General features: G+C 50.3%; 6 protein-coding genes across 6 annotated transcripts; 3 read left to right on the plus strand and 3 right to left on the minus strand.

Moving 5' to 3' along the window:
- Window positions 1–39: 39 nt before the first annotated feature.
- BO72DRAFT_278114 (ANP1/MMN9/VAN1 family protein) lies at window positions 40–1,970 on the minus strand. The gene is made up of 4 exons (XM_040940255.1): window positions 1,609–1,970; window positions 878–1,509; window positions 773–820; window positions 40–718 (listed from the first exon to the last, which is right to left on the minus strand). Exons 1-4 carry the CDS (start codon window positions 1,779–1,781, stop codon window positions 336–338), a joined length of 1,236 nt encoding a protein of 411 aa, XP_040796384.1. The 5' UTR covers window positions 1,782–1,970; the 3' UTR covers window positions 40–335.
- Window positions 1,971–3,203: 1,233 nt separating this feature from the next.
- Window positions 3,204–4,611, minus strand: BO72DRAFT_278211 (putative HLH DNA binding domain protein). Its single transcript, XM_040940256.1, has 2 exons — window positions 4,452–4,611; window positions 3,204–4,390 (listed from the first exon to the last, which is right to left on the minus strand). Exons 1-2 carry the CDS (start codon window positions 4,481–4,483, stop codon window positions 3,292–3,294), a joined length of 1,131 nt encoding a protein of 376 aa, XP_040796385.1. The 5' UTR covers window positions 4,484–4,611; the 3' UTR covers window positions 3,204–3,291.
- Window positions 4,612–12,231: 7,620 nt separating this feature from the next.
- On the plus strand, window positions 12,232–13,980 carry BO72DRAFT_278233 (uncharacterized protein). Its single transcript, XM_040940257.1, has 2 exons — window positions 12,232–12,413; window positions 12,513–13,980. Exon 2 carries the CDS (start codon window positions 12,631–12,633, stop codon window positions 13,885–13,887), a length of 1,257 nt encoding a protein of 418 aa, XP_040796386.1. The 5' UTR covers window positions 12,232–12,413; window positions 12,513–12,630; the 3' UTR covers window positions 13,888–13,980.
- A 129-nt stretch (window positions 13,981–14,109) lies between these two features.
- BO72DRAFT_452791 (uncharacterized protein) lies at window positions 14,110–14,951 on the plus strand. Its single transcript, XM_040945815.1, has one exon. The coding sequence runs from the start codon at window positions 14,589–14,591 to the stop codon at window positions 14,916–14,918; it is 330 nt and encodes a 109-aa protein (XP_040796387.1). The 5' UTR covers window positions 14,110–14,588; the 3' UTR covers window positions 14,919–14,951.
- Window positions 14,952–16,257: 1,306 nt separating this feature from the next.
- Window positions 16,258–18,188, minus strand: ecm33 (GPI-anchored protein Ecm33). Its single transcript, XM_040945816.1, has 5 exons — window positions 18,110–18,188; window positions 17,943–17,947; window positions 17,826–17,907; window positions 16,921–17,761; window positions 16,258–16,865 (listed from the first exon to the last, which is right to left on the minus strand). The coding sequence occupies exons 3-5, from the start codon at window positions 17,884–17,886 to the stop codon at window positions 16,565–16,567; spliced, it is 1,203 nt and encodes a 400-aa protein (XP_040796388.1). The 5' UTR covers window positions 17,887–17,907; window positions 17,943–17,947; window positions 18,110–18,188; the 3' UTR covers window positions 16,258–16,564.
- On the plus strand, window positions 18,105–18,542 carry BO72DRAFT_452794 (uncharacterized protein). Its single transcript, XM_040945817.1, has one exon. The coding sequence runs from the start codon at window positions 18,214–18,216 to the stop codon at window positions 18,427–18,429; it is 216 nt and encodes a 71-aa protein (XP_040796389.1). The 5' UTR covers window positions 18,105–18,213; the 3' UTR covers window positions 18,430–18,542.
- Window positions 18,543–22,757: the final 4,215 nt, after the last annotated feature.

The raw sequence follows: 22,757 nt of genomic DNA on the forward strand, positions 1-22,757 counted from the left end.
ACACACACCCACACCCACACACACACACACACACACACAAAAAAAAAAAGAAAAAGACAAAGAAAGAAAAATTACCGGAGTTGTGAGATATCCGTCTCAGTGTCCGTAGCATGCATTCAGGCAAATAGAACAGATGCAAAGAGAAGGTAAAAAAGAAAAGAACACAAAGATTGAAATAAAAAAGACGTAATAGGTGAGCCTCCACATAGATGACCATCATAACGGCTCAGATGTACACGGGGAAAAAAAAGGGTATTTCGAGTTTTGGTAACAAGGAATGAAGATGGTCGCTTCACTCAAACTGCATGAAAGATAGGATCAACCCGTAAATGCAGCTAATAGGCTTTGCGGCCCCCAAGGTTACCACCCTTCTCTTCGGTATCGATATGCCAGACGACATAGTTGGGTAGTCCATAGACGCCGTACCCAGCACGCTTTGCCATGCGGGCGAATCCTTCGGTTTCGGCCTGGTTCTCGAAGGCGTAAGCAGGGAAGTTGATACCAGACCGATGAACGTCAGCCTTGACGAGGATGTTGACTCCGCCAATGCCGTCCAGCTCGACTTCCTCATCCTTGTTGTTCCTCCAGTCACCCATGCCAACGAGGTATTGTCGGCCAGTATCATACTCCTTGTAACCTTCGGCCAAAACAGTATCCGGATCGAGAGTCTCGCGAAGACGACGTCCCTTGTCGGATTCGATCCACGAGTTGTAGTCAACTGCAAGAGTCAGCAAACAGTGTCAATAGGTTGATTTGTTGGCATGGTACATACAGCGACCCTCAATATCGCGGCCATCCCTGTAGCGGTGAAACCAGATGTCTGTGATGATGATTAGTATGAAGCTCCTAGGGTACATGTCTGAAGGTAATAACATACTGGGCACGAGAATGTCTCTGTCGTGAGCGACGAAGTCCTCAATGATACTGGGTGGGCTGTCAGAGATGTCGACATCTCGCCAATAGACCCATGAGTGGTCAGGCTTGAGAGCAGAGTAGAGTAGGTAGTTCCGAGCTCTGCCGATAGCCTTGCGGCGCGGTCCCTGAGCGGCAAATGAATGCCTGTCTTCGACATTCATCTGGAAATCGCTATGGAAATCCTTCTCCACAATTGTAGCACTGCGGAAAGCGATTTTCTCATCGGTCTGAGACTGAATACGAGCCAACTCTGCGGTAAGGACAGCCATGGTGTCATCTTTGCTATCGCCAACGAGGAATGCCAGATCGATGAGATCGTGGGGGTACGTCAACTTGTAGAGAAGGTCGAAGTAGTTGATCAGATGAGCCGAGGCATCTCTTAGTGGCGTCAGGATAAGTACTCGCTCAGCGTTCGCGACGGCCTGTTGGGTCGACTTGATGGGATTGAGGTCGACGTGCTTGATATTCGATGAGTTTACTTCGTAGGCATCGTGGTGATTAAAGACCACAGGGGTCTGAAGATGTGCGTTCCATTCAACCATTTCATTGATGGACATATCCATTGGCGATTTCGGAGGGCCGTAGCAATAGAAACTGCATGCAGTCGTCGGTGTTAACTCTTTCCGTGTCTTGAACTCACGATAGGGAGTCATTGTATGGCGACCTGCGCGATCGATGAAAGAGGGGACTCACCTTTGCATTTCTGAAGCCGACCTGCTGATACCACGCCATAGAAGGACCATCAAGCCAGTCACGGCCAGTGATACTAGGAATCTAGTTCTCGTGACCATGAACAGAACAGCGCGCCATGGAGGCAGCCTGGCTTTGGCCGACTTCCACGTTACACCACCCTTGGGGAGCAACATGTTTGTAAAGGAGAAAAGGTCGCTGAAGTTGAACGCGAGCCAACCCGTAATTTGCCTCGCTTCACTTATCAGGAAATCGCCGATGCTCACAACAGGCGACGATTTCTCGTGATTTACCTGTCGCTGAGACACAAATCCAAGGAGACCGTTGAATCGCTCTCCGATCGACGAGATGACAGGCGAACGAAGTGAAGAAAGAGACTATTCCCGCGACGAGGAAGAGGAAACTTGACGTGAGCCCCGATCGTAAATCAACTTCCAAGCCAGGTACAAGCCCGATGGGTTGACGTGGACAGGTCAGAGTTGATGATGCGATACGGAGAAGGGGGGGGACCTGCGATCGCCCGGGGAAGGAAAAGGGTAGTAAGGGAACTCGACTCAAGGGCTGGCTGCGGTAGAGCGCGGAACCGAAACCGAGCAATGGGTGATTGGACTTGAAACGAACGTAGGCGTGAGCCGGACAGAAGGTTCGAACAAAAACAAAAGCCCTGCTAATCCTCGACAATTCAATGCCAGCGTCGCAAGCCCAGGAGGAAATTCGGGAACGGTCGTCGAAAGGAAAGACGGACCAGTTTGACAGCGAGGGATTAGAAGATTCGACCCGCCCGATGGTTCCAGCCAGAGAGTCCAGTTGGCCGCTACCGGATTGGTCCGTTACTTTTAATAACTACTAGGTAGGGTAAGTTACCGTGGACCTGACTAATGATATCTTACTCATCAGCATAACCATGAATAATTCACTTGCCTTCGGAGACACCCATTCCACCTGTGACCTCTGCCTACTAGGTCTCTCTAAAATGTTACTACTTACTTTGTCCAGGGCTTCTAAGAAGTTTTGCTCCTCTGCTGCCGGCCATTGGCTCATTTCATAATACTACTTCGTGAGTGACACCCGTCAGACATACATCTCTCATGGGGTTTCTCTCATAATGATTTTACCCATAAGCCTTCTGAAAAACATCCGAAACTAATGAGCGAAAACATGGAAGAAGATTGCAAAAGAGATCTGAATTACCGAAAATGATGATGTATGTATATAAATGCTTCTAAACTCAGTAAATCACAAGATGGTTCCCAGATAGATCCCTTTTCACGCCAGAAATGAAGCCCACAAACGATACCCTGTATAGCCTCTCTCGATATAGACACTATAAACAACGGAGGGACTGGTACAAACTCCATGAGAAATGCCATGCTCATACTCCCCGAACGACCTTTTCTTTTGATGTACACCACCACTTTCGAAATCAGCTGACACCAGACAGAGAACGAAGGCCCCGTCACGTGGATCCCGTACTCGACAAAGCAATAAATAAATCAATATGCAAGCTCTGATGTTGCAAGTGTATGTCGATGAAAAACGCTCCCGCTATGCTAGAAAGAAACACAGTTGAAAAGGGTGGTGACGGATTTGCGACTGCAGTATGTACCAATCTCTATTTGCAATTCAAGATTTGACTGCTGAGTGCAGCGCTCGCAGCTGTTCGTTGGCGCGGCGCGCTCAAGTCGATCAGGGCGACGGGTTGAGCGATGGGCGTCGTGATGCCGGTACCGAGTAAGATGCCTGAGTGAACATCGGTGACGAGGGGCCGGTGACGGGGGGAGTGTTACCCGGGTAAGAGTGGCCAAATGACTGCGTTGCTGCAGCGGGAATGTGCTCCAACCGAGACTCAGGGCCATTGACAGCAATCTCGTCACAGAACACCCTCAAGCCAGGGAGCATGTTCCGTGGCTTGGGCTCTGCTGGATTTGGCATCGGCTGAGGGGCCATGTGCTCGCTCTTGGAGGTGCGGAACATGTGCTCATACGTCTTCAGCTGAAACTCAAGCGTCTGATTGCGCTCCTCCAACATCTGGTTCTCTTGCTTCAGGGTCTTGACTTGTTGTTGAAGGCTCTGATTCTGTTGCTGTAGGTGGGACACTGTTTGCTGCAGCTGCATGCAACGGAGTTGGGTCTGCAGCTTTTTCGAAAGGTGACGCGGCGGCTCATTTTCCTGGTGGATCAGATGAATAATGATCACAAGCATGAAGTCGATGAGAAATATGGCGGCCTGCACAATATGCTCTTTCGATTCAGGGAGACTCTTGGATGGATTCCAACCTGCTCGCTCAAGGAAGAAATCGTGGAGGCGACTGTCGAGTTCGCGGTGCAGCTGGCTGAGGTTCTTGCGGCGATTACCCTCAGCAATTCTGTGCTTCTCCCTCTGCTCGTCCGAGTCCGCCGAAATCATATTTCCCTTCCGCTTACGGCCACACAGTTGCTGCAGTGGTGGCTTGCGGTTGATGTGCTTAGGCATGATCAGACTCAGGATTTCATTGTGAGAGAGCTCCTGGTGCCACTCGAGAACTTTCTGCGAAGGCAAAGGCTCCGGCCAAGAGCTATCAGCGGAGGTCGCCGGGGATGGAGGTGCCACCATATGCTCCGCCGATGGCCAAGGGGATCTGACAGGGAAAGTTTCGTGTGACGTAGGCGGACTAGGAGCAAAAATGTTGGAAGTGAAGGGGTTGAAAGGTCCCCGGGGCAAGGGCTCCACCCGTGGTAGGGGTGGTAGACGGCGGTCGTCGCTCATGTCTGCGGTACTGGAGGCACTGGAGATGGTGCGCATGTCGCTACGCAGCCGAGAGCTGTCAGCTCTGCGTTTGGAGGCAAGGACACAGGAAGGGGACTCACGATGGAGAGCGCCGGAAGATGTCGTCAGACATTCAGTCAAAGATTTGCTGTGCTGATGAGTGAGACAAAGAAGGGTGTCTTGTCTCTTGCAGTTGGGGACGCTGTATGTCTGAGGCTGATGCGTCTGGACTGGGGAATGTCTCTGATATGTACGGTACGTCTGCACCTTCGCGGGATGTCTGAGAGTAATTTCAACGACGAGGGGCAAACACAGATGGCATATATATAGGTTCGAGACTGCCTTTCAAGGGGGATAGATCAGTGACTAAAGATGGAGTGGCGAATGAATTGTAATTCTAGAAAACAATATTGTGATCAAGGGGAAGGGTTGCTATGGAAAGCTGAGAAACACTGAGGATATTCAATGGAAAACCACGAGGTATGGAAGATATAATCGAGGAACACTGTGCTTTCCAGGGATACGGGAGGCTTCCGCTGCATGATTTATATTGCAGGAAGTGAACGAGGAGACAGGAGGGGGGAATTGATGAATCCAATGAAGGAGGTGGGGAGGGGAGAAAGAGCGAGCGCGGAAAGACGCCATTGTGGTGGCGCTCAGACGTACGGTTGAGCTGGCAATGAACTCCATCAGATGGAGAGAAGGAGATCCGAAGGATAGGCAAGATGAGAGGGTCCATCTTTCTCTCTATGCGTGCGTGTGAGTGTGTGAGTGTGTATGTGTAGAAAGTGAAGATGAATAACTAGCACTGCAAGCTGTAGTTGAGAGGAAGGATGTATCAACAACTTCATCCCAGAGTGGTACTGCACTTCATTGGTACCGGCACCACCGCCGCCAGGCCGGGCCCCCCTCAAGCATCCATAACCAGTGATTACAGGGCTTGCACTTTCCCTAGTCTGAGTTAAACGGATTAGCTCGATCTGCGACTACCTCAAGAAGGAAACGGGGCTACCATGAGTCGATTACATACAGCTTCCTTCCCGGGCGTTGTTTGATGTTATTTTTACTTCTGGGGAAATATTCCTTTTTTTTCTCCCTACTTTTATTTTTCACATTTTGCTTTTTTCTTCATCGTTTTATTTTCTTTTTCTTTCCAGGTACTCTTTTTCTTTTTTTCTACCATGTATATTTTTTCTCTTCGATTTTTCCTAAAGCAAAGGTTTGCTTTTGACCTCTCGCAAGTATGCAAGATATTCCCCAGTTTGGTGCAGGTCTTACACGGTATACTAGATCATCACAATGGGCCCGGCGTATATTCTTGGTTGGCATTGTCATGGTGGTTGAGTTCGTGCATCCAGACTATCCCCGACGTCCTTCGGGCCAGGAACAATGAAGCCTATCTGACCTTCTGGCTCCATTTTGGTCCCATTCGGGATCTCCTGCTCTTTCTTCATCGTCCTCTTCTCCATGAGGAGACGCGGGGAAGCACCAAGAAGATTCCGGCAAAGTTCGACAGCTCGAGCTAGTGACTTTTTGGGATCATTCGGGTCCTAAGCTGGGTCCTCTGGGTCCTCTGGGTTCTCTGGGTCCTCTTGGTCCCTCTTGGGGGCAGATATCTCTATCACAAATTGGCACAGACGCGAGGCAGCACCGGATCGACGAATCAACGTGCCATGATCCCGATGACCAAGAGAGTCGAATGAGGATCGAAGACCCTTGATTTGTCACCACTACAGCGGTTTTTGATCTACACGGGGCGAAAAGGTATCGACCCCCCTTGCATCGCAGCCATCAATAGTTCGCTCGGGCCAATGGCCATGGTCCATACGGGAAGTGTTGAGAGCGACGCCTTGACCCAGACAGCGGTGCATCCGTGAACTGATAGTGTCCAGGTGGGAAACGTTCCTATTGTCTGTACGGAGGCAGGCGCTGTCCAATGACTGTTATGGAGGTAAGAACCGAGTCTCTTGCGCTTATCTATCCTGTCGGTGCTCGAGCAGACAGCCTTTGCGGGGTACAGTAGGAAGCACAGGTCTCTCTGAGGACCATACCTATAAGAAAAGATCAGCCATTATTGCAGGGGGGATACACTCAGCCAAGGTACCGACGACGAAACGCAGATCGGATCAGACATCCGGAACTTTTGGCTGGATGGCTTATCGTCTCCTTGATACCTCATCGCATGTACCGTATTCGAGAACTCCAGATACTATATACAGTATAGGAAGAGGCGTAGTACTGTGCTGGGATGCGACCTTGAGAAGGCGAGGACTCCGGAGTCTCAGTCTCATTATTGCTCACGACAATGAGATCATTGCATCGAGAGTACAGAAGTACCAATAAAGGGACCAAAGCCCTGGAATCAGTATGTACTATACATAAACATCCGACGCGCAACTGAGTGGAGGGTCCCCCAAAGCAGATCATCACTTCGGCAGAAGGGGATCAGTACTTGATAGCACGAAGCAAGGACTCTCGAGGTAAGATGCAAAAAGTACGTGAGACGGGTTCTGCGAGGAGGCCATGGACTTAGCGTCATGCCAGGGAAGTCCCGAAGCGATGACGCCCACCACGATGTCATTCCTCTGCTTGGTCTATCTTCCCAACCGGGGAGATAGCAGGGCTAAGGATCACAGTCATTGATTATCGATTAATGGTCAGAATAAGGGTGTTGTCACTGCTGTCGGCGCCTTGCATTGCTCAGAGTCCGTCGTCGTCGTCGTCGTACTTAGGAGTAGTAGTATATTTTTACGAAGAACAACAATAACAATGGCCGTGATCGAGCTCCAGGCCCAGCGGCTTGAACAGTCATGTACTACCGAATTGGGAAATGCAGCAGGTGAACTGGGCTAGAGAGTTTGGGTTTTCATGTGGAAGGCCGAATGGGCCCGACTCAAGGGGGTCCAAACTCAAGCTGCTGTACTAAGTACGTACAGTACTATGTATGGTGTAGTACGGAGTAGGCAGTACGGAGACTGGACTAGGTAATGTAGCCCGCGGGACAGAATTGGATCATCGACAGCCGAGGAAGGGCCCATCCGACTGGGTCTCTGGCTGATCCCAGCGACCAGGATGTCAGGGTGTGACTGGCGGCCTGTCAAGCGTGGCTTCTGGACTCAATCGCCCGCCACTGTTTGTTTACTATGTACACTTTGTATGATGGGAATTTTTGGAATCTATTCCACAAGTCAATCCAGAGCACTAAGCCCAGAGCAGCAGCAACAACAACAACAACAACCACAACAATAACGAGCCTTCAACAGCGATATTGACAACTCTGTTGTCAAGAGGAAGCACTATACGGTAAATGCAATGATTTCATAACATTACCAACCTCAAAAAAAAAAAAAAAAAAGGAGAACAGAAACCAGCATGCGAATGTAAATAAGCACTATACCTACAGTATTGCAACTATGGAGTACTGTAGATGATTGTAGGCAGGGGGTAAAATGGACCTCAAACTGGAACGTAAGATCTGTCATATTTTGAGAGTCCCCGGATCTGAGATTTGCACCGCCTGAGGTGAAGAAAATAACTAATGGGTCTTCCGGCGCCCTAAACTTTTCCTTAGGTATGGTAGCCCCACGTTGTTGAGGCGACTGACTTGAGGAGGAGACGATCGTTATACTCGTCACTATTATCGTTCCATCGTCATCATCTTTGCTACTATCCCGTGCCTAGAAGGCTATTGATGGTCATCCATAACTGAATGTGTTCATCTTGTCAACGACATAGCAAACAAATACTCCCACATGGTCTTTTCCCTTCCCGTCCCGTCATACACCCTCCGTCCGTCCCCAGAGGGCCGGGAAGTGAGCAGCAGCACTATGCCAAAACAGGCTATCCTCCCTACGGCGGGCCTAGAGCTTTGCTTCCTCTATGACTTTCAAAATGACTTTCATGACGCTGAACGTTATTCCATGATACCTGGCCAGCAGCTTGCTGGCCACTCGTCGTCGGCTACCACCGCTTGAAAGTCCAAGTATCAACTATTAGGGCCTGAAATAGATTAATTTGCCCCCTCTCCCCACGGAGGACCGACTGAACGAGCGCTGTGGAGGCTAGAAAGTACGCATTCTCCATAACACGATGAGTTGGCAATACATATATCCACTTGCGGAATGGGATCATGAAACACTGAGCGCGATCCTCAAGAGACCCTAGCCCCTGTTTGATCAGAGATACCTTGCACGCTGTGGATGCCAGGCACGAACGCATTTGTGGTCTACAGAGTTTCCTCCCGTTCAAATGATTGCATGCAGACTTCCATACATGGCGTGGATAGTTGATGGCGCTCACAGGCCCCATGGTTGAACCTTCAGCCAGGAATATTGTCCGGGGAGGGTGCCGGTGGTGGTGGTGGTGGTGGTGGTGGTGGTGCTGCTAGCAAACCCTTCCCTACCGTCTGTGTCGACGAGACTCTCGCTTATTCTCCGATATATCGTGGTCTCGAATCATCGATCACTACCAATCTATTGTCTCCTGCCAGGAATTCCCGGCAGCGAGACCCAAGAATCACGACAAAACGATACCCCGGGGAGAGGGGCTGAATTGAACCTTAATGCGGCTCCTTGATGAGATCTACCACAGGACACGGACACAGTGCTGCCTCTATTGAGTAATGAAGACCATCATTTGACTTTGCCTGTCAGACGAAAGACAGCCACTGTGACATGATAGTCCTCTGAATTAACGTGGGTGGCAGCCGATCCTATCACTGGGCCCAAGGGAGAGAACGAGAGAGCGGGAGAAGAAGGTTTAGGTTCGATTTGACTGCGGATTTGCGCTACACAGCATTTCCTTTTCTTTTTAGCGGGTCCTCAAACAGACGCCAGCCTGAGTTCCACTGCGTAGACTAACTACTAGGTGACTAGTGAGTTAAGTATGTTACTCATAATTCATAACCAACTAATTTACTAAACTGATCTAACTAACCTAATTAACTAATTACTTCTTTCATCAAATTGAACTCCCAAGAAATTGGCTTGATACTGGTCACAAAGGCTACAAGCGTAAAGTTCAGCCCAAGGGACTTAACCAATCGCCATCATCTGAGTGCTGTCTACCTATGTAGTAACTTATCGGGCAGTCTGCCCTAAGATAACGGTTCTCCTGGAGGGGGCAAAAAATCAAAACACACCAGCCACCACCACCACCACCACTAATCATATCAGCTAGTCTGGGCGTGATGTATCACAAAACCAAAAGCACCACTTCTCCCTCTCCTCTCCTCCCCGCTGAGAGTCTCCCCCTCTTCTACCATCAATGCGTTGTCCGAACCCGGAAATCCACTCTAGTCTAGTCTACCTGTCGACTTGCCTACGGCACCATCCCTGGCTCTACCGGCTTTCCCCTCAACGGACCCGTTTGGGCCCCACGCCACCCCGGTGGCTTCTACTGTAGTACGTACGTACGCAACCCTCAATATATTTACATGCCTAAGTACCTAGTCTCATGGTCGAACATACACATATAACTTTAATCCCCATCCACACATGAGCCACGTCCGTCATGGTGCGGGTAATGACCAGGGTTGTCCCGGCGTGCCACTATGCAAGATCACCTCATGTATCAGATTTTTTTGGATGCAGTTCGCCACTTCCCTCTTCCCTCTTCCACCTTCAGTCTCCAGCTCATGGGGCTGAGATGAGCTGGCTGGCTGGCTGGCTGGATGGTCTAGCCGGGCTGGCACGAAGTCTCAACTCACATTAATCCCCTTCGCAGGTGAGGTCCCATTCCCCGAACGGGTCATCGCGATCAGATATCCGATGAAAGGCGAGACAAAAGGTCGGGTGATGTCGCCGCCGGCAAGGCTACGACGACTCGTGCCATGTTTCAGGTTCACAAAGGAAGGGAGTAAGTAGTTATTCTTCAGTGATTCTATGGTTTCCATCGGATCTCGGTAGAACTGTCTCGATAGAAACCCTCGAATGACCGGCCCATGGCAATGCAGCATCCCCCATCTTCCTGCCGGACTGTCCGAATCCGTCTCTGAACATCCTTCCCCCCCCCCCCTGTCGGCAACGGTTAACCACCTTGCCTCATCATCTCTACCTTGCCTTAATTATTGCACTTTGCTTTGGGCCCAGTGCGAAGTGGCCTTTCAGTACAACCTGGATGAATCATTGCCACTCTGGCGTCGCGTTCCAGGCCCTACCGGGGGAGGGAGGCGAGAGGACCGACCAGCGATGAGGGCTGGCTAAATGTTGCTCTCCCTACAGTCTCTGACAGACTAAGAAGCTTCAGGCATGCGCAATTGACATTGATGATGCAAGGCATCATCAGCCGTCAGTTCTCCATACAGGGTCACCGTCTATCTATCATATGTGGCCCGAGGATTCTGTAACCAGACACAAGAACGACCATCATCAGCACTCCATCTCACGGGATCCATCCTTGACCCATTCCAAATAGCCTTTCTATTATTACCACCGACCCCGTGTCAATCCGTTCAGCAGGCAGAAAAGAATCTTAAATAGAGTAAGATCGTAGGTGATCCTCGAATTTGCAGACACAGGAAAGAGCCTCCCACCTGATCGAAGCCCGAGGTCGGGCGAGCCCCGAATCAAACCTACTGTACTGTACTTACATTTGTTGATTAGTTACAATTGTACTCAACCTCTCAAGTCGAGGCTCGCACGGATCCTCGACCCTCCCTATCCTTTCTTTTTCCCTTCGCTCTACTTTGCTTCGTCTCAAATCTAGGGGATGCAAAACAAAGAAAGTCTATCAGAACTGTGAATCCCCACATAGGCAGCGGGCCGCAGAATTCGAAACATCCTCTTTCTCTTTTTTATATATTTATTTTATTTTATTTTTTTTTTTCATTTTCCCTTTCCCCTCGCGACTCCGTATTTAAAGTTGAGACCATTGCCGACGGATTCGCGTTCACATACCAGATTTAGAGAATGGCATGGCGTCTACGGTACCGTGCGGTGGGACTTTCGGCGCAAAGTACAGTAGTACAGTAGTACAGTAGTACATAGTCCATATTCCATAGTCTAACTATCGAGTACCGTAGTCAGTTCTAATTGAATGTGAAGAAAAGGTGAGTGCTTTGTGTCCAATCCCCGTTCCTATCAATCTAAGGTATCCTCTGAAAATTCCCAGCCAATCGAGCTCCAGCCAATCTATTGACCCATCCTGCCCTACCTAGTAGTAGCTGGCGGGCAGGCATTTGTCCGGTAATAGCCTGGAGGGGACTTCTCGGGGCTGTTTGTCACTGTACAGAGCGTAGTAGTTACGGTGGCTACGCGAGTGACACAAGAGGACTCAGTCTCGGACTACATGGCATGGAGATCTCCGTTCAGTGTACAGTACGGAGCACTTTTTCCCTCTTACCCAGCAGCTCTTGATTGTAGCTATGCTACTGCCCTCGTCTTCGCATGACCGATCAATCAACAACTCGAGTGACTTCCACTAGGGCAAAGATCCATGGCCGCATCCCGCGCTGCCTGCTTGTGGTGTGCTGTCTCGGGACTCGTCGTTTGCTAGGGCATTTTCTGCTGTCCGATGCTTGGGTATACTCTCGATGTTCTGTGCCGGTGTCTTGGGTTCGATGGCGCCCTTCGGAGGGTTGATGCGCAGCCCTCTGCGGCTTATGTCTGTATCTAATTCGCAGTCTCGCTGGAAAAAGAAAATCCGAATGTCCCAGCCAAAATGGGGGTCAATGAGTTGATCTGAAGCTTAGAAGCCTTGAACTCCAGCTTTCATTCCCCAAGCTGAAAAATTCCATGGCTGCGTGCTCTTTGCGTGCCAGACGACACATAATGCGGCTATCCGCTCTGGTCAAAGTTGGCTCAAATGGCAACAAAGGAAGTCGGCCAGTCCCTCCTCTGCTGAAACAAACCACTACTGGTTCAATGGGGGCTGCTCTTTGATGATTTTGATGCGAAACAAAGACAAGCTTGCATCGCTCTGTTGTGATTGTTCCCGAAATACTACGAGGCGTTTTTTTTTCTTTTGCGCCCCCATCTACCAAGCAGCTTCAATCAGAAAACTGTCTGCACAATGGCCAAGTCGGACTTCTTGGTGTGAGACTGCCAGATAAAAATTCCCAACGGGTCAGTATGTCTATACCGTTCTACTTTCAGACTCTAGCAATCTGTTGTCGTTTTCACTCTATCGAAATAACTTGAACCTGACGAGGTTGAATCTCCTAGCTTACTCTAATCTGTCTTTGCTTTTTTTTTTCTCTCTCTCTCCAAGCCGTGTCAGGAGATTCGCTTTCCTTGATTCGCTTTCCTTGATTCGCTTTCTTTGATTCGCTTTCCTTTCAAGATGGTGGTGAAATCCGATAGTTCGGTCAGCCCGGATGAGCCCCTCAAGCATGAGAAGTCTAGTGATGTCCACCCCGATGACGAGGGCTCAATCGATGAACACCCCGATGATGAGGGCTTCGATGACGAGGGCTCAGAGCACGAGAGCTCCGAGGACACGAGAGAACTCGTCATACTTGAGCTTCCCAAGGTGGATGGTGCCGACTATGCAGATGAGGAGATCGAGGCCGAGCTCACTCGTGTCGGGCATTGGAAATCTTCGAGCTATGCCATCCGCCGTCCACGAATGTTCATTCCAGTCCCAAAACCCGAGATCAAATCGGAGCTGGCTTACACCATGCTGTACCACAAGTATTTGATCGGACGGACGACCTTCCGAGTCCTGGTCAGCACCAACCCACCGCCGGCCCCGTTCGACCAGACGAACACGAACACGCTGGGATACCAAATGCTCCGGGAGAGTGACGGCAGCACGTTTTCCTTCCTGAGACGCCTGCTGCCGGAACTGTGCCAGCCGTTCTTCAAGGCATATGCGGACTGGACCGGCGACGACCTCGAGAGCCATCTCCTGCGCGCCGAAGTCCACTTGCATTTGGTGACCACCAAGGACGGACTGCCCACGCTCATCAACCTCACTCCGCCGGGCCATCTCCCCGCCTGGATGGTTCGTCAGGGTCCGGGATATGACAACACCCCCTGGCTGGACCTAGACATCCCAGCTGGCTTTCCCCGCTACGACCTCGCAGCAGCCAGATTTCTGGAGACGATGGCCCCGAATTGGGTATACAAGGTTGAGATCAACGGCACGCCGCTCATCTACAAGAGAGGGAAATGGCGGAAGTGGCTTACACGCGAGGCCACAATGCTTCGGGAATTGGAGGGGTGTTCCCTCCGCGTACCCAAGCTGGCTGGCTTCATAGGGTTGGAGAGCCATTGTCCGGGAATTCTGGTATCGTTCATCCCTCACGAGACCACACTGTGGGATGTTCGGCACAACATGCAGACGACGGATCTTGCTGTGCGCCACAAGTGGTTTGACCAGATTCATGAAACTGTCATGGCGCTACACCAGAGGGGGATGACCTGGGGAGATGTCAAGCCAGACAACGTTCTGGTTGACAGCAACCAGGACGCTTGGATTATAGATCTAGAGGGAGGTTTTACGAAGGACTACGTGCCCCTAGAGCTAACGGGAACAGTAGCAGGTGATCTTGTGGGGTTGAAGGCGATCCGCGAATTCTTGTGTTTACCGGACTGAAGCATAGATGGCTGGCTATGATTAAGGGGCTTGAAGCCCTATGATGATGTACCTTGTGAATGCTTTGATCAGCTTTGGTTGTGTTTCTCCAGAATGTGACTACGTGTTTCTGTTTGCCTGGCTTCTCGCATGGCTGGTGCGCACACCAATTTCCCATTCTTCACTCCCGTTTGTTCCGCTCTTTCTTTAATCGCCGGTGCTACGACGGGCGGCTACAGACCGCTGACCTGTACTGTTCCATGACTGACTTGAGTCGGATAGTATCTGTCTAAAGAGTGTGCCCAACAAGGTCACCGATCTAGTTTGTTTTCTCCCCCTATCCGTTTGTCTCACCCGCGTGCAGAGTGCCGAAACCAAACAAAGCATGAGTCTTTCGATCAATCCAGCCAGCAGCCACACACGCTGCGTCATCGATGGTTAGGGGGGAAAGGAGGGGGGGGGGAGAAGAAATATCTAGCCTCTTGTCAGACAAGCTCCGGAAGCCTCTTCACAGCCGGCGTTGTTTTAAAGAAGGGCCTGATCTCTGTTGGAGTCCATCGTCCGTCATGTCATCCTACCATTCGCTTTTCCCGATTCGAATAGCCGATCCTCTATAACTCCACCAATTCCTCACCCTCCGATCCTCGGCTGCTTTTCGGACCTACACACTCACGGGTCCATCATTCACACCCCCCCTAATAAAAAGACAGGCTCCATCCACCATGGCCCAGAACGGGGACCCATGGTCAGACACTCCCACGGCACGGTGCGGCAAGCATCCCGTGCGGGCCGAGGAGATCCAGCGACGTGGCACATACGTCAATGCGCAAGGACAGTTCGTGAAGTATGATTACAATGAGACTCTTTATGATTCGGATGGCTTCTGCGCAGTGGATAGTTGCGCCTTCCGGATGTACAACGGCAGGTGGAAATGCCATGTCTGCGGTGGTGGCCCCAACACCGAAGGACGCTGTGAGAGGAAGGTGGTCGAGAACGGCAAAAGCAGGACTTGCAACCATCAGTGCTGCCACACGTGCCGGGCTTGGTGGTAAGCGGGCAGCCTTGGGTCATTTTGGCGTTGGGGGTTTTCTTCTTCGTGACTCTGATCCTCATCATCAAACAGATTAGATTGGTTTTTGGGGAGGGGGGGTTGTATCTACAATCTACAGTACGAGATTAGTTCACGAGCCTTCAAGAGTGGATAGCAGCCACTACGCACGTTGTTTGATTGAATTGAAATAGACTTTCTTCTTTCTTCTTCCCTCCCACTCGAAAAGGCCTAGGGTGAAATGGGTTTCTACTGCTGCTGTCGTAGAACGAAGGAAAAGAGAGAAAGACTATCGTATCGGCCCCGACAGAGCGGCTAAACCTGCCAGAATGATATCAAACTGTAGATTGCTCCTCCCTTGAGACATCTTCCGAGACATCATCTCCTTGCAAGAGCTCGGCTCGAGACCACGTGAAGAGGCAATTGTGTGGGTGTAGTAGGTGTAGTATTGTCCAGAGGGGAGAAAAAAAAAACAAATGACATGTCATGTTTTGGCACAGCCGCAGTGGATGTATGTATATGTTGACTGTCACAGACTACCGGTAACGTTACCTACTACAGTTCACTTTCTTTTCCCATTGCGCCTATTGTTCGGATCTTGATTCTGGGCCACTCAATGGACATGAAAAAAAGACCAAACATCCAGAAGAAAGAACCTTGTAACATAAAAACAGATATGAACTAAATAGTCCGCGTCAGTCAGGTTTACAAAGTAGGTTAAAGTGAAGCACACTGCAACCAATACTCCTAGCACAGACACCCATTCGCCCGCGCATCTGACACATCTCAGTTGCCACGAACTAAGCAGACCATGACTCCGTCTGCAATGCACAATTCTCTGCAAGTGGAACACTGAGCAGACCAAAGGTTTCGACCGACCCGCCGGCTGCGAGAGCCGTGCGTCGTCGGAGGACAACACCCCCTTCCCCTCCGGGCAGACGTCTCAGATGGCGTATGCCTGGATGGGTAAAAAGGGAAGTTATATGTCATATGATACTTATCGTCATCCGCGGCGGATCAGAGGATGGTGCATCGGCGAAGAGACGGACCCATGAAGGCGTCCAACCATATACATATGATTCAGAGTCTGGGCTGGCCAGGCAGATACGAATGCAGCTCAATGCACGCTCGATGATTCCGGTGGAGATTAAGTTTGGCACCACGGTCTGTCGGGCTGCATGAGTGCACCGCAGATTGGAACTACTGGAGAAAGAAAGAGGGGGATTCGATAGGTTCAAGTATGGACGATGAATTAATCAAGTACAAAAGCAATGCACTAGCATGCAACGAAGCAGCGTAAAACAGCAAAGGAACGTCTATAACACACGTCGAGACCGCTCACTGGGGCGAATGCCCGGTGGCCACAATTCAGCCCAGCATCGGATGCGGGCGGTCAAAGGGCGAACCGTCCACAAGCCCGTGGCCGCGTCTCCATATTAAGCAGGATAAACACAAGAATAAAACCATCATTTCTTCGAAGGCAAGCACTGCTGCGCAAATGTTGCTCAACCCAATATTCAAATTATTATCATAAGAACAGCAGAGTACTGGGAATAACGACCAATTGCTCCTTAAGCAACTTTACACACAACGACCATCATAGGGGTTTAACAAAAGCGGCACACGCAAACAATCACTATCGGAGGTCCTTTACAAAAGGTACTGGACGAAAGCACCGAAGATGGCAGCGGCACCCATGGCGGGGACGTTGACAATGTTCATGACAGAGGCGCTGTCGCTGGAGGTGGAAGAAGCGGAGCTGGTGCTGCTAGTGGAAGTGGTGGTGCCGGAAGAGCCGTCCTTGGTGGTGGGGTGGGAGGTCTGGGTGCACTTGTAGGTACCACGGATGACGTTGTTGCTGTGCATCTTCTCGAAGGTGCTGCAGGTCAGGTTACCGGTGCTCTGGACGTTGAAACCACCCTTGACCTCCTCGAGAGCGGGAAGAGAGACACTAGAAGCAAGTTAGTCGAGGCACATAGAGTCAAGTGCAAATGTAGGCAACTTACGAGTTGAATTCACCGCTGAAGTCAATGGCACCAGTAACAGTCTCAAGGTCGGGGAAAGAGATCTCCTCGAGCTTGTCGTTACGGGCAATTTGGAAACCACCGTTGACGGTCTTGAGAACGGGCATGCTGATGTTGGTAAGGTCGGAGTTGTCGTCGAAGACGAGATCGCCAGTGCTGGTGAGGTTGGCAGCGCTGAAGTTGGAGAAAGAGTTGCCCCAGAAGCCGAGCTGTCCGCTCAGCTCCTTGAGGGAGGGGATAGAGACGGCGCTGACGTTGCGGAAGGTCATGTTGGTACCACCGGCAAGGTTGGGGAGGATAATCTGGAGAGAGTCCAGGTTACCAGCGAAGTTGATCAGACCAGTGGCGTTGGTCAGGTCGTTGACGTTGACGGTCTTCAGGTTGGTGTTCTCGGTGATGTCGAAAGTGCCGACGCTCTTGAGAGAGATACCATCCAAGCTGGTCAGACCGGTGTTGGTGATCTCGACATCGCCAGCCTCGGAGACACCCTTGGTGAAGTCGAGAGACTGGAGCTCAGGGAGGGCGGTCCAGGAGATGGCACCGACGCTGCTCAGGTTGGTCAAGCTGAGGGTGGTCAGGGTGGTCAGACCGTTCAGCTTGAAGGTGTCACCGATCGTGGCAAGGCTGGTGGAGGTGAGCGAGGTGAGGTTGCTGGCGCCATCGCTAGAGAGTCCACCGGTGATCTCGTAGGGACCGTTGATGCTCAGGTCACCAGAGAAGCTCTCGCTGATCTCAACGTCACCGGTGAGCTTCGTGCAAGTGGCGTAGCTGTCGGCATCGCTCTGGCTGGCGATCTTGATGGTGCTGCCGCTGCTACCACAGCCTGATTTCGTGGTCAGTAAGAATTGCAACTGTCATCTCGGCAACCCAGGAAGAAATTCACTCACTGGCAGCGAGGGCGACCTGGGCCGCAGCGATGGCGGGAATAGCGTATTTGATGATGGCCATTGTTTCGAGTTGAGTTTAGACTGTTCGAATCCAGAACTTGACGTTAGCCTTGGAAGAATCGTGATGGTGGGTGATTTTAGAAGCCTGTCTTCCAAGACTGGCTGCAAGATTCTGACATGCAGTATCGGGCTCACTCGACAGCCGATGCGGAAGCAAGCAGATCTATTTGAGCGACGCAGGAAGAGAGTGGGACAATGGAAACAAACATGGAAACCTACCAATGACTGGAGAGTGGATTTTTGTGAAGTCTGGGCAAGGCGTGGCCCTTTGTAGTCAACTTAAGCGTAAGAGCTGGAAAGGGGTGGAAGCGAAACAATAAATAAACGAATGGAAGAAGGGAGCTTCAACGAAGGAGAAGCTTTTTGTTCAAGTTTTGTTTTAGCGATTGCCTTCAAGGGAAGGAAAGAATCGGTTTGTTTGGTGCGGCGGATTAGGCAGGCACTTTCTGATATGGAAGAGAGAAGAGAAGGGAAGAAGAGAAGGGAAGAGAAAGAAGCGAGCGAGTGGGAGGAAGAGGAGGAGAAGAAAGAAAGACTTGGATAACAAGAAGGAAAAACCACCAAGAAAGTGGGAAGGAAGACTTTCAGGGAGGACGAGAAAGGAGTCGTGGCCCCGAGGTTTAGTTTAGTTTAGTTTAGTTTAGGTGTGGACCTGAGACCGGGGGGAATTGAAGAGTGAATCTCCTTGCGACGTTACCGGACTGTGTATGAACACAGCAAAAACCATACACTACACCGTAACTTACAGAGATCCCGGAAGTAATTGTACCTTCTAGGTACAATTTACTTAGTAACTTACTTAGTACCTGAATGAATCTGGCTCCTTCCAGAGTGTGTCCATGGTAACGAAAGTACCGGGAAGGCGGCGGGAAAAGAATAATAAACCGGCCACCAGCATGATCCAAACCCACAGGAATCCGGTTCTTCTGAATTTCTGACCGGAAACCAGTCCATCCTAGGACTTCTTAGACTGCTCCATCTTGTAACACTTCACCAATGATCATGCCTGACAACCCTTTCTGATTCGCTCAGCAGCCCCTTTCCCCCCCCCCTCCTCTCTCCCCTCTCCCCATCACCATACCAAAACAAAAATGTCTAATTGTCTCTGCTGCTTCCAAGACCAGAGATTTACTGGACTATTAGTAGTGTTTACATGACCGTGACTGCCCAGTGATGACTAGTGGTTCATACTTTCATCCAATGAGATATTCTTCGCTGCCCTACCTACACTACACCTACCAGGAAGCACCTACATAGTAGTTCTATGAATGGATTGAGAACAGAGTCTCCAGTGCGTCCGACGTCATACATCATCAATTGACTCTGAACTGAATTCTAGAGACAGTACGGAGGGAGTATTCACATCGGTACTGCGAGCGACGGGGTAGACTCTTTCTCTTTCTTGTCATGACCGACTGCGACCCAGACAGCGGAAATTCGACAGTGAAATGAAAATGCGCCCCTTCGATGGAATGCAGCTGGCGATGCGTCGCGGGAAATTGGGACTGGAGCGAGGTAAAATGACGATGATGCACCAGCACAGGCAAGGCAAGTCGATACAAAATTAGCATCTCGCCGCTAGGAGGGGGGCCAGACCTCTTTTCATTTACATTGTTTAGGAAGCTCCCGAAGGACCTATCTGTTCCACCTAATATGTATTTGACACCCCGTCTGCCCCCCCTCCTCCTTCCCTCCCTTCTTCACACAAATCATTTAATTTCAGATTCTATCATTAGCCAACATTTGTCGATTATTGAGTTGTCCAGGACTGCCGGGGCCCGGGGCCTGGATGGCACGTTGCCAAGAATGTAAAGGCTAAGTGTTGTTATTGAGCCGGGTCGTCGCATAGTGGTCGATCTGAATTTATTGGAATCTGAGGGAGCCCCGCCACTGGCAGGCTACGAAAGACCGACGCGCGACTCTTGGTTTCTCGCCTGCCGTACGTTGGTATGTGCTTAGCAACAACAGCAGCAGCAGCAGCAGGTTCGGGAATTCCATTGTTCACAGCTCAGGTATCAGCCACCATTGTGCCTCATCTTGACAATATTGACTTTCAACCCAAGATGGCTATTGTTTGGGAGCATATAGCTGAGATCGTTCTACAAGAGACCTCATCACCCTTCATTGCTTTTCTTCTTCGCCTGCAAACTCAATTTGTATGAGTATCTTGGCTTCAGGTACGGGTGGGTACCAAACCTGGGAGAGCGGATAAACAGATGCAGTGCCCTCACCAGAAAACCTAATAATAAACCCACCGAGCGAAGTGGCGAGACAGGAAACCCATCAAGGGCGAGATTATCACGTGTTGCTATCATTCATACGTAGCACCACTGTAGCTTTTCATACCACCGGTAGTAAGACCCACATCGTCTGGGCAAAGGCTGGAATAGTGAGCAGATCTGGTATTACCCCTAGGGCGTAATTTACATACCGTACAGTCTAGGTGCATTGGTCCGGCTGGATAAGCCTGCCGATGGATGGAAGTACTGTCACTGCCCAACCTTGAAGTGTGCAGCTAGTCGGAGGTAGCAGGATGTCATAGGTCCATCGTCTCCGACCAGTGATGATGACCTGAAACACTCATGAGATGACTCTATCTACGTGCGCTATCAATGGTCTTTAAGCGACACTCTGCATTATCGACGATACCTAGCCTGTAAGGAAGCTGCTGGTGGATGATGAAGTAGTACGAGTAGCACTTTTTTACTCGTAGCAATCATGAGCCAGCGAGGAGGGGACGAACGCAAGACTGACCCAACATAACATCTGAAAAAAATTCCTGGAAATTTGATCGTCATGGTCACTGCCGCTATTGCTTGTTCCTCCTTGATCGGCTTTGGAGTTCTTCAGCTACCATCAGACCCATCGAACGAGAACGAAATAAAAAAGAAAGAAGACTCCACAACTTATCGGTCGCAATAATCAGACCCAACACGGCAATCGACCATCCTTCTTAAAGTGGCGCAATGCGCCCTTGCGATCCAGAGCAGAGGAACGATGGTATGTATATTAAGCTCACTAGGGATGCTACGTTTGTCAGTCAGTCAGTCGACTTGAGCGTGAGAGTCCAGCGGAACAAATACCTCTATTGTGCATCAAGTCCATGCAAAGTCCTCGGGTGGTAAGTTAGAGTTGTTGTTGCTCTGCATGGAGGTTCCTCCGTAATCAGCCTTTACCAGCGAGCACGTTCGCCCTAGCGCCACGACGACGCGGGTGGCTTGCCCCGGCTAACGACTGTATAGTGTACTAGTAAACTAAGCTAATCCCTCTACTCAGTGACAGACTGACAGTAGTCTAACTTCTCCTTTTCGCTGATAAGCACAAAGGAAATCCGTGACTATACGAGTAGAATGCAGCAATCCCGGAATGACTTGTCAACTACGACGTCTAGGTATCAGGCGTGAATCATGGCAGCTCTTCTACCGGACACGTCCACAATCATCACTGATGCGTTGTATACAAACACCCGCTCCGATGTCTCGGTGTCAACGCTCGGCGTGCGCCACTGGCAGTCATGCTCTTGCATCGCACTACGATTGAAAGCATGCTACGGAGTAATCATACGCGATTGGATCAATTGCTGAGATCCTAATGCCTACTAACCATAGAGGCAGGTCTGTCTCTTACCATTTCCTATGTCGGCGGCCTCATCACCACATAGCCTTATGCCGCCCGTTGCTATGATTTATACTTCATTTTCTCCTAATGAGCCGAGGAAAGCTTTCGCTTTCATTTCTAGTACCTGGTTAATAGAACATCAGGCTCTTTCGAGTGTTCTAGCTGTCTACTAGTTGGTTTTGGGACCCCAATGTAAGTCCTGACCTCGGGACCTCCCTTCATCAAACGGCGACCAACGCGGCCGTTCTGGCCCCTAACATACTTGGTATTGGAAGCATACCATACCCATGCAGACTGTCTCGTTCTGCCACACAAACAGACGTACTGTAAGTCGCATATGTGAGATGCATACCATCACCTCCTACCTCCTACAAAGAGTCAGTTGACCTTCTCAGAGTTATACAAACGACTAAGAGAGTGGTCCACTTTGCTTTTTTCTTCTTCTTTTCGTGTGGATGTGCAACTTGTACCACGACCATGGTCCGCTCAATCGATGACGCAATCCCACGCTATCGGTATCGATCGTAACGGTCCGATTACTTACCTACCAATGGTTGATGGTAATTAACCTACCTCATTGGCTGTCCAACTGTAAACCTGCCCCCTTCGAAAGTCATCCGCCACAAAAACCAATTCCCTGGGCAGATATGCGCCACCAATTTTTGCCTCCAATCCCCTCCGTGAGTGGATGCAAAGAAGAATCTCAGCCAGCAAGCAAAAAAAACAAACAAAAAAAAAAGTGTTTTCTTATTTCATGTGAACCACATCCCAGTGCCGGACAAATGCTTGAGACATAGCCAATCGGGCCCATTCCAGCGATTTGCAACGGAGTCTTCCGTCCACAGATTCAGTTCCACACTGGAAGAACTCCCATGGAGTAGATCATATATTCTGTGTGGTCCACTGCTGTCGACGGAGAAAAGCAATCTATTCAGCAATTGTCCATGCTTCTTGACCGTTCCATCTCGGGTTAGAGCGGTGAGGACTAACTATGTATGCGCTCGAGAGAAGGAGCGATCATAAAGGAGGCGGTCATAATGAAAAGGGGTAATCGGCATGGAGAAGGACCAGTAAGCTGAAGTTGGTTCAGTGTGGGCAGAACTCCATTGATCACATAGCAAGTGACATATCCCGAAGACATTGCGACTGTGGAATGGCTGAACCAGTTTAGATGTCTAGACCTGGAGAGGAGACAGCACCGAGTTACAGTAGTGAGCACGCACGGCGAATCTCTTGTGGAACCGACTAGCTATC

Source organism: Aspergillus fijiensis (genome assembly GCF_003184825.1).
Source record: "Aspergillus fijiensis CBS 313.89 unplaced genomic scaffold BO72scaffold_77, whole genome shotgun sequence".
NCBI lineage: Eukaryota > Fungi > Ascomycota > Eurotiomycetes > Eurotiales > Aspergillaceae > Aspergillus > Aspergillus fijiensis.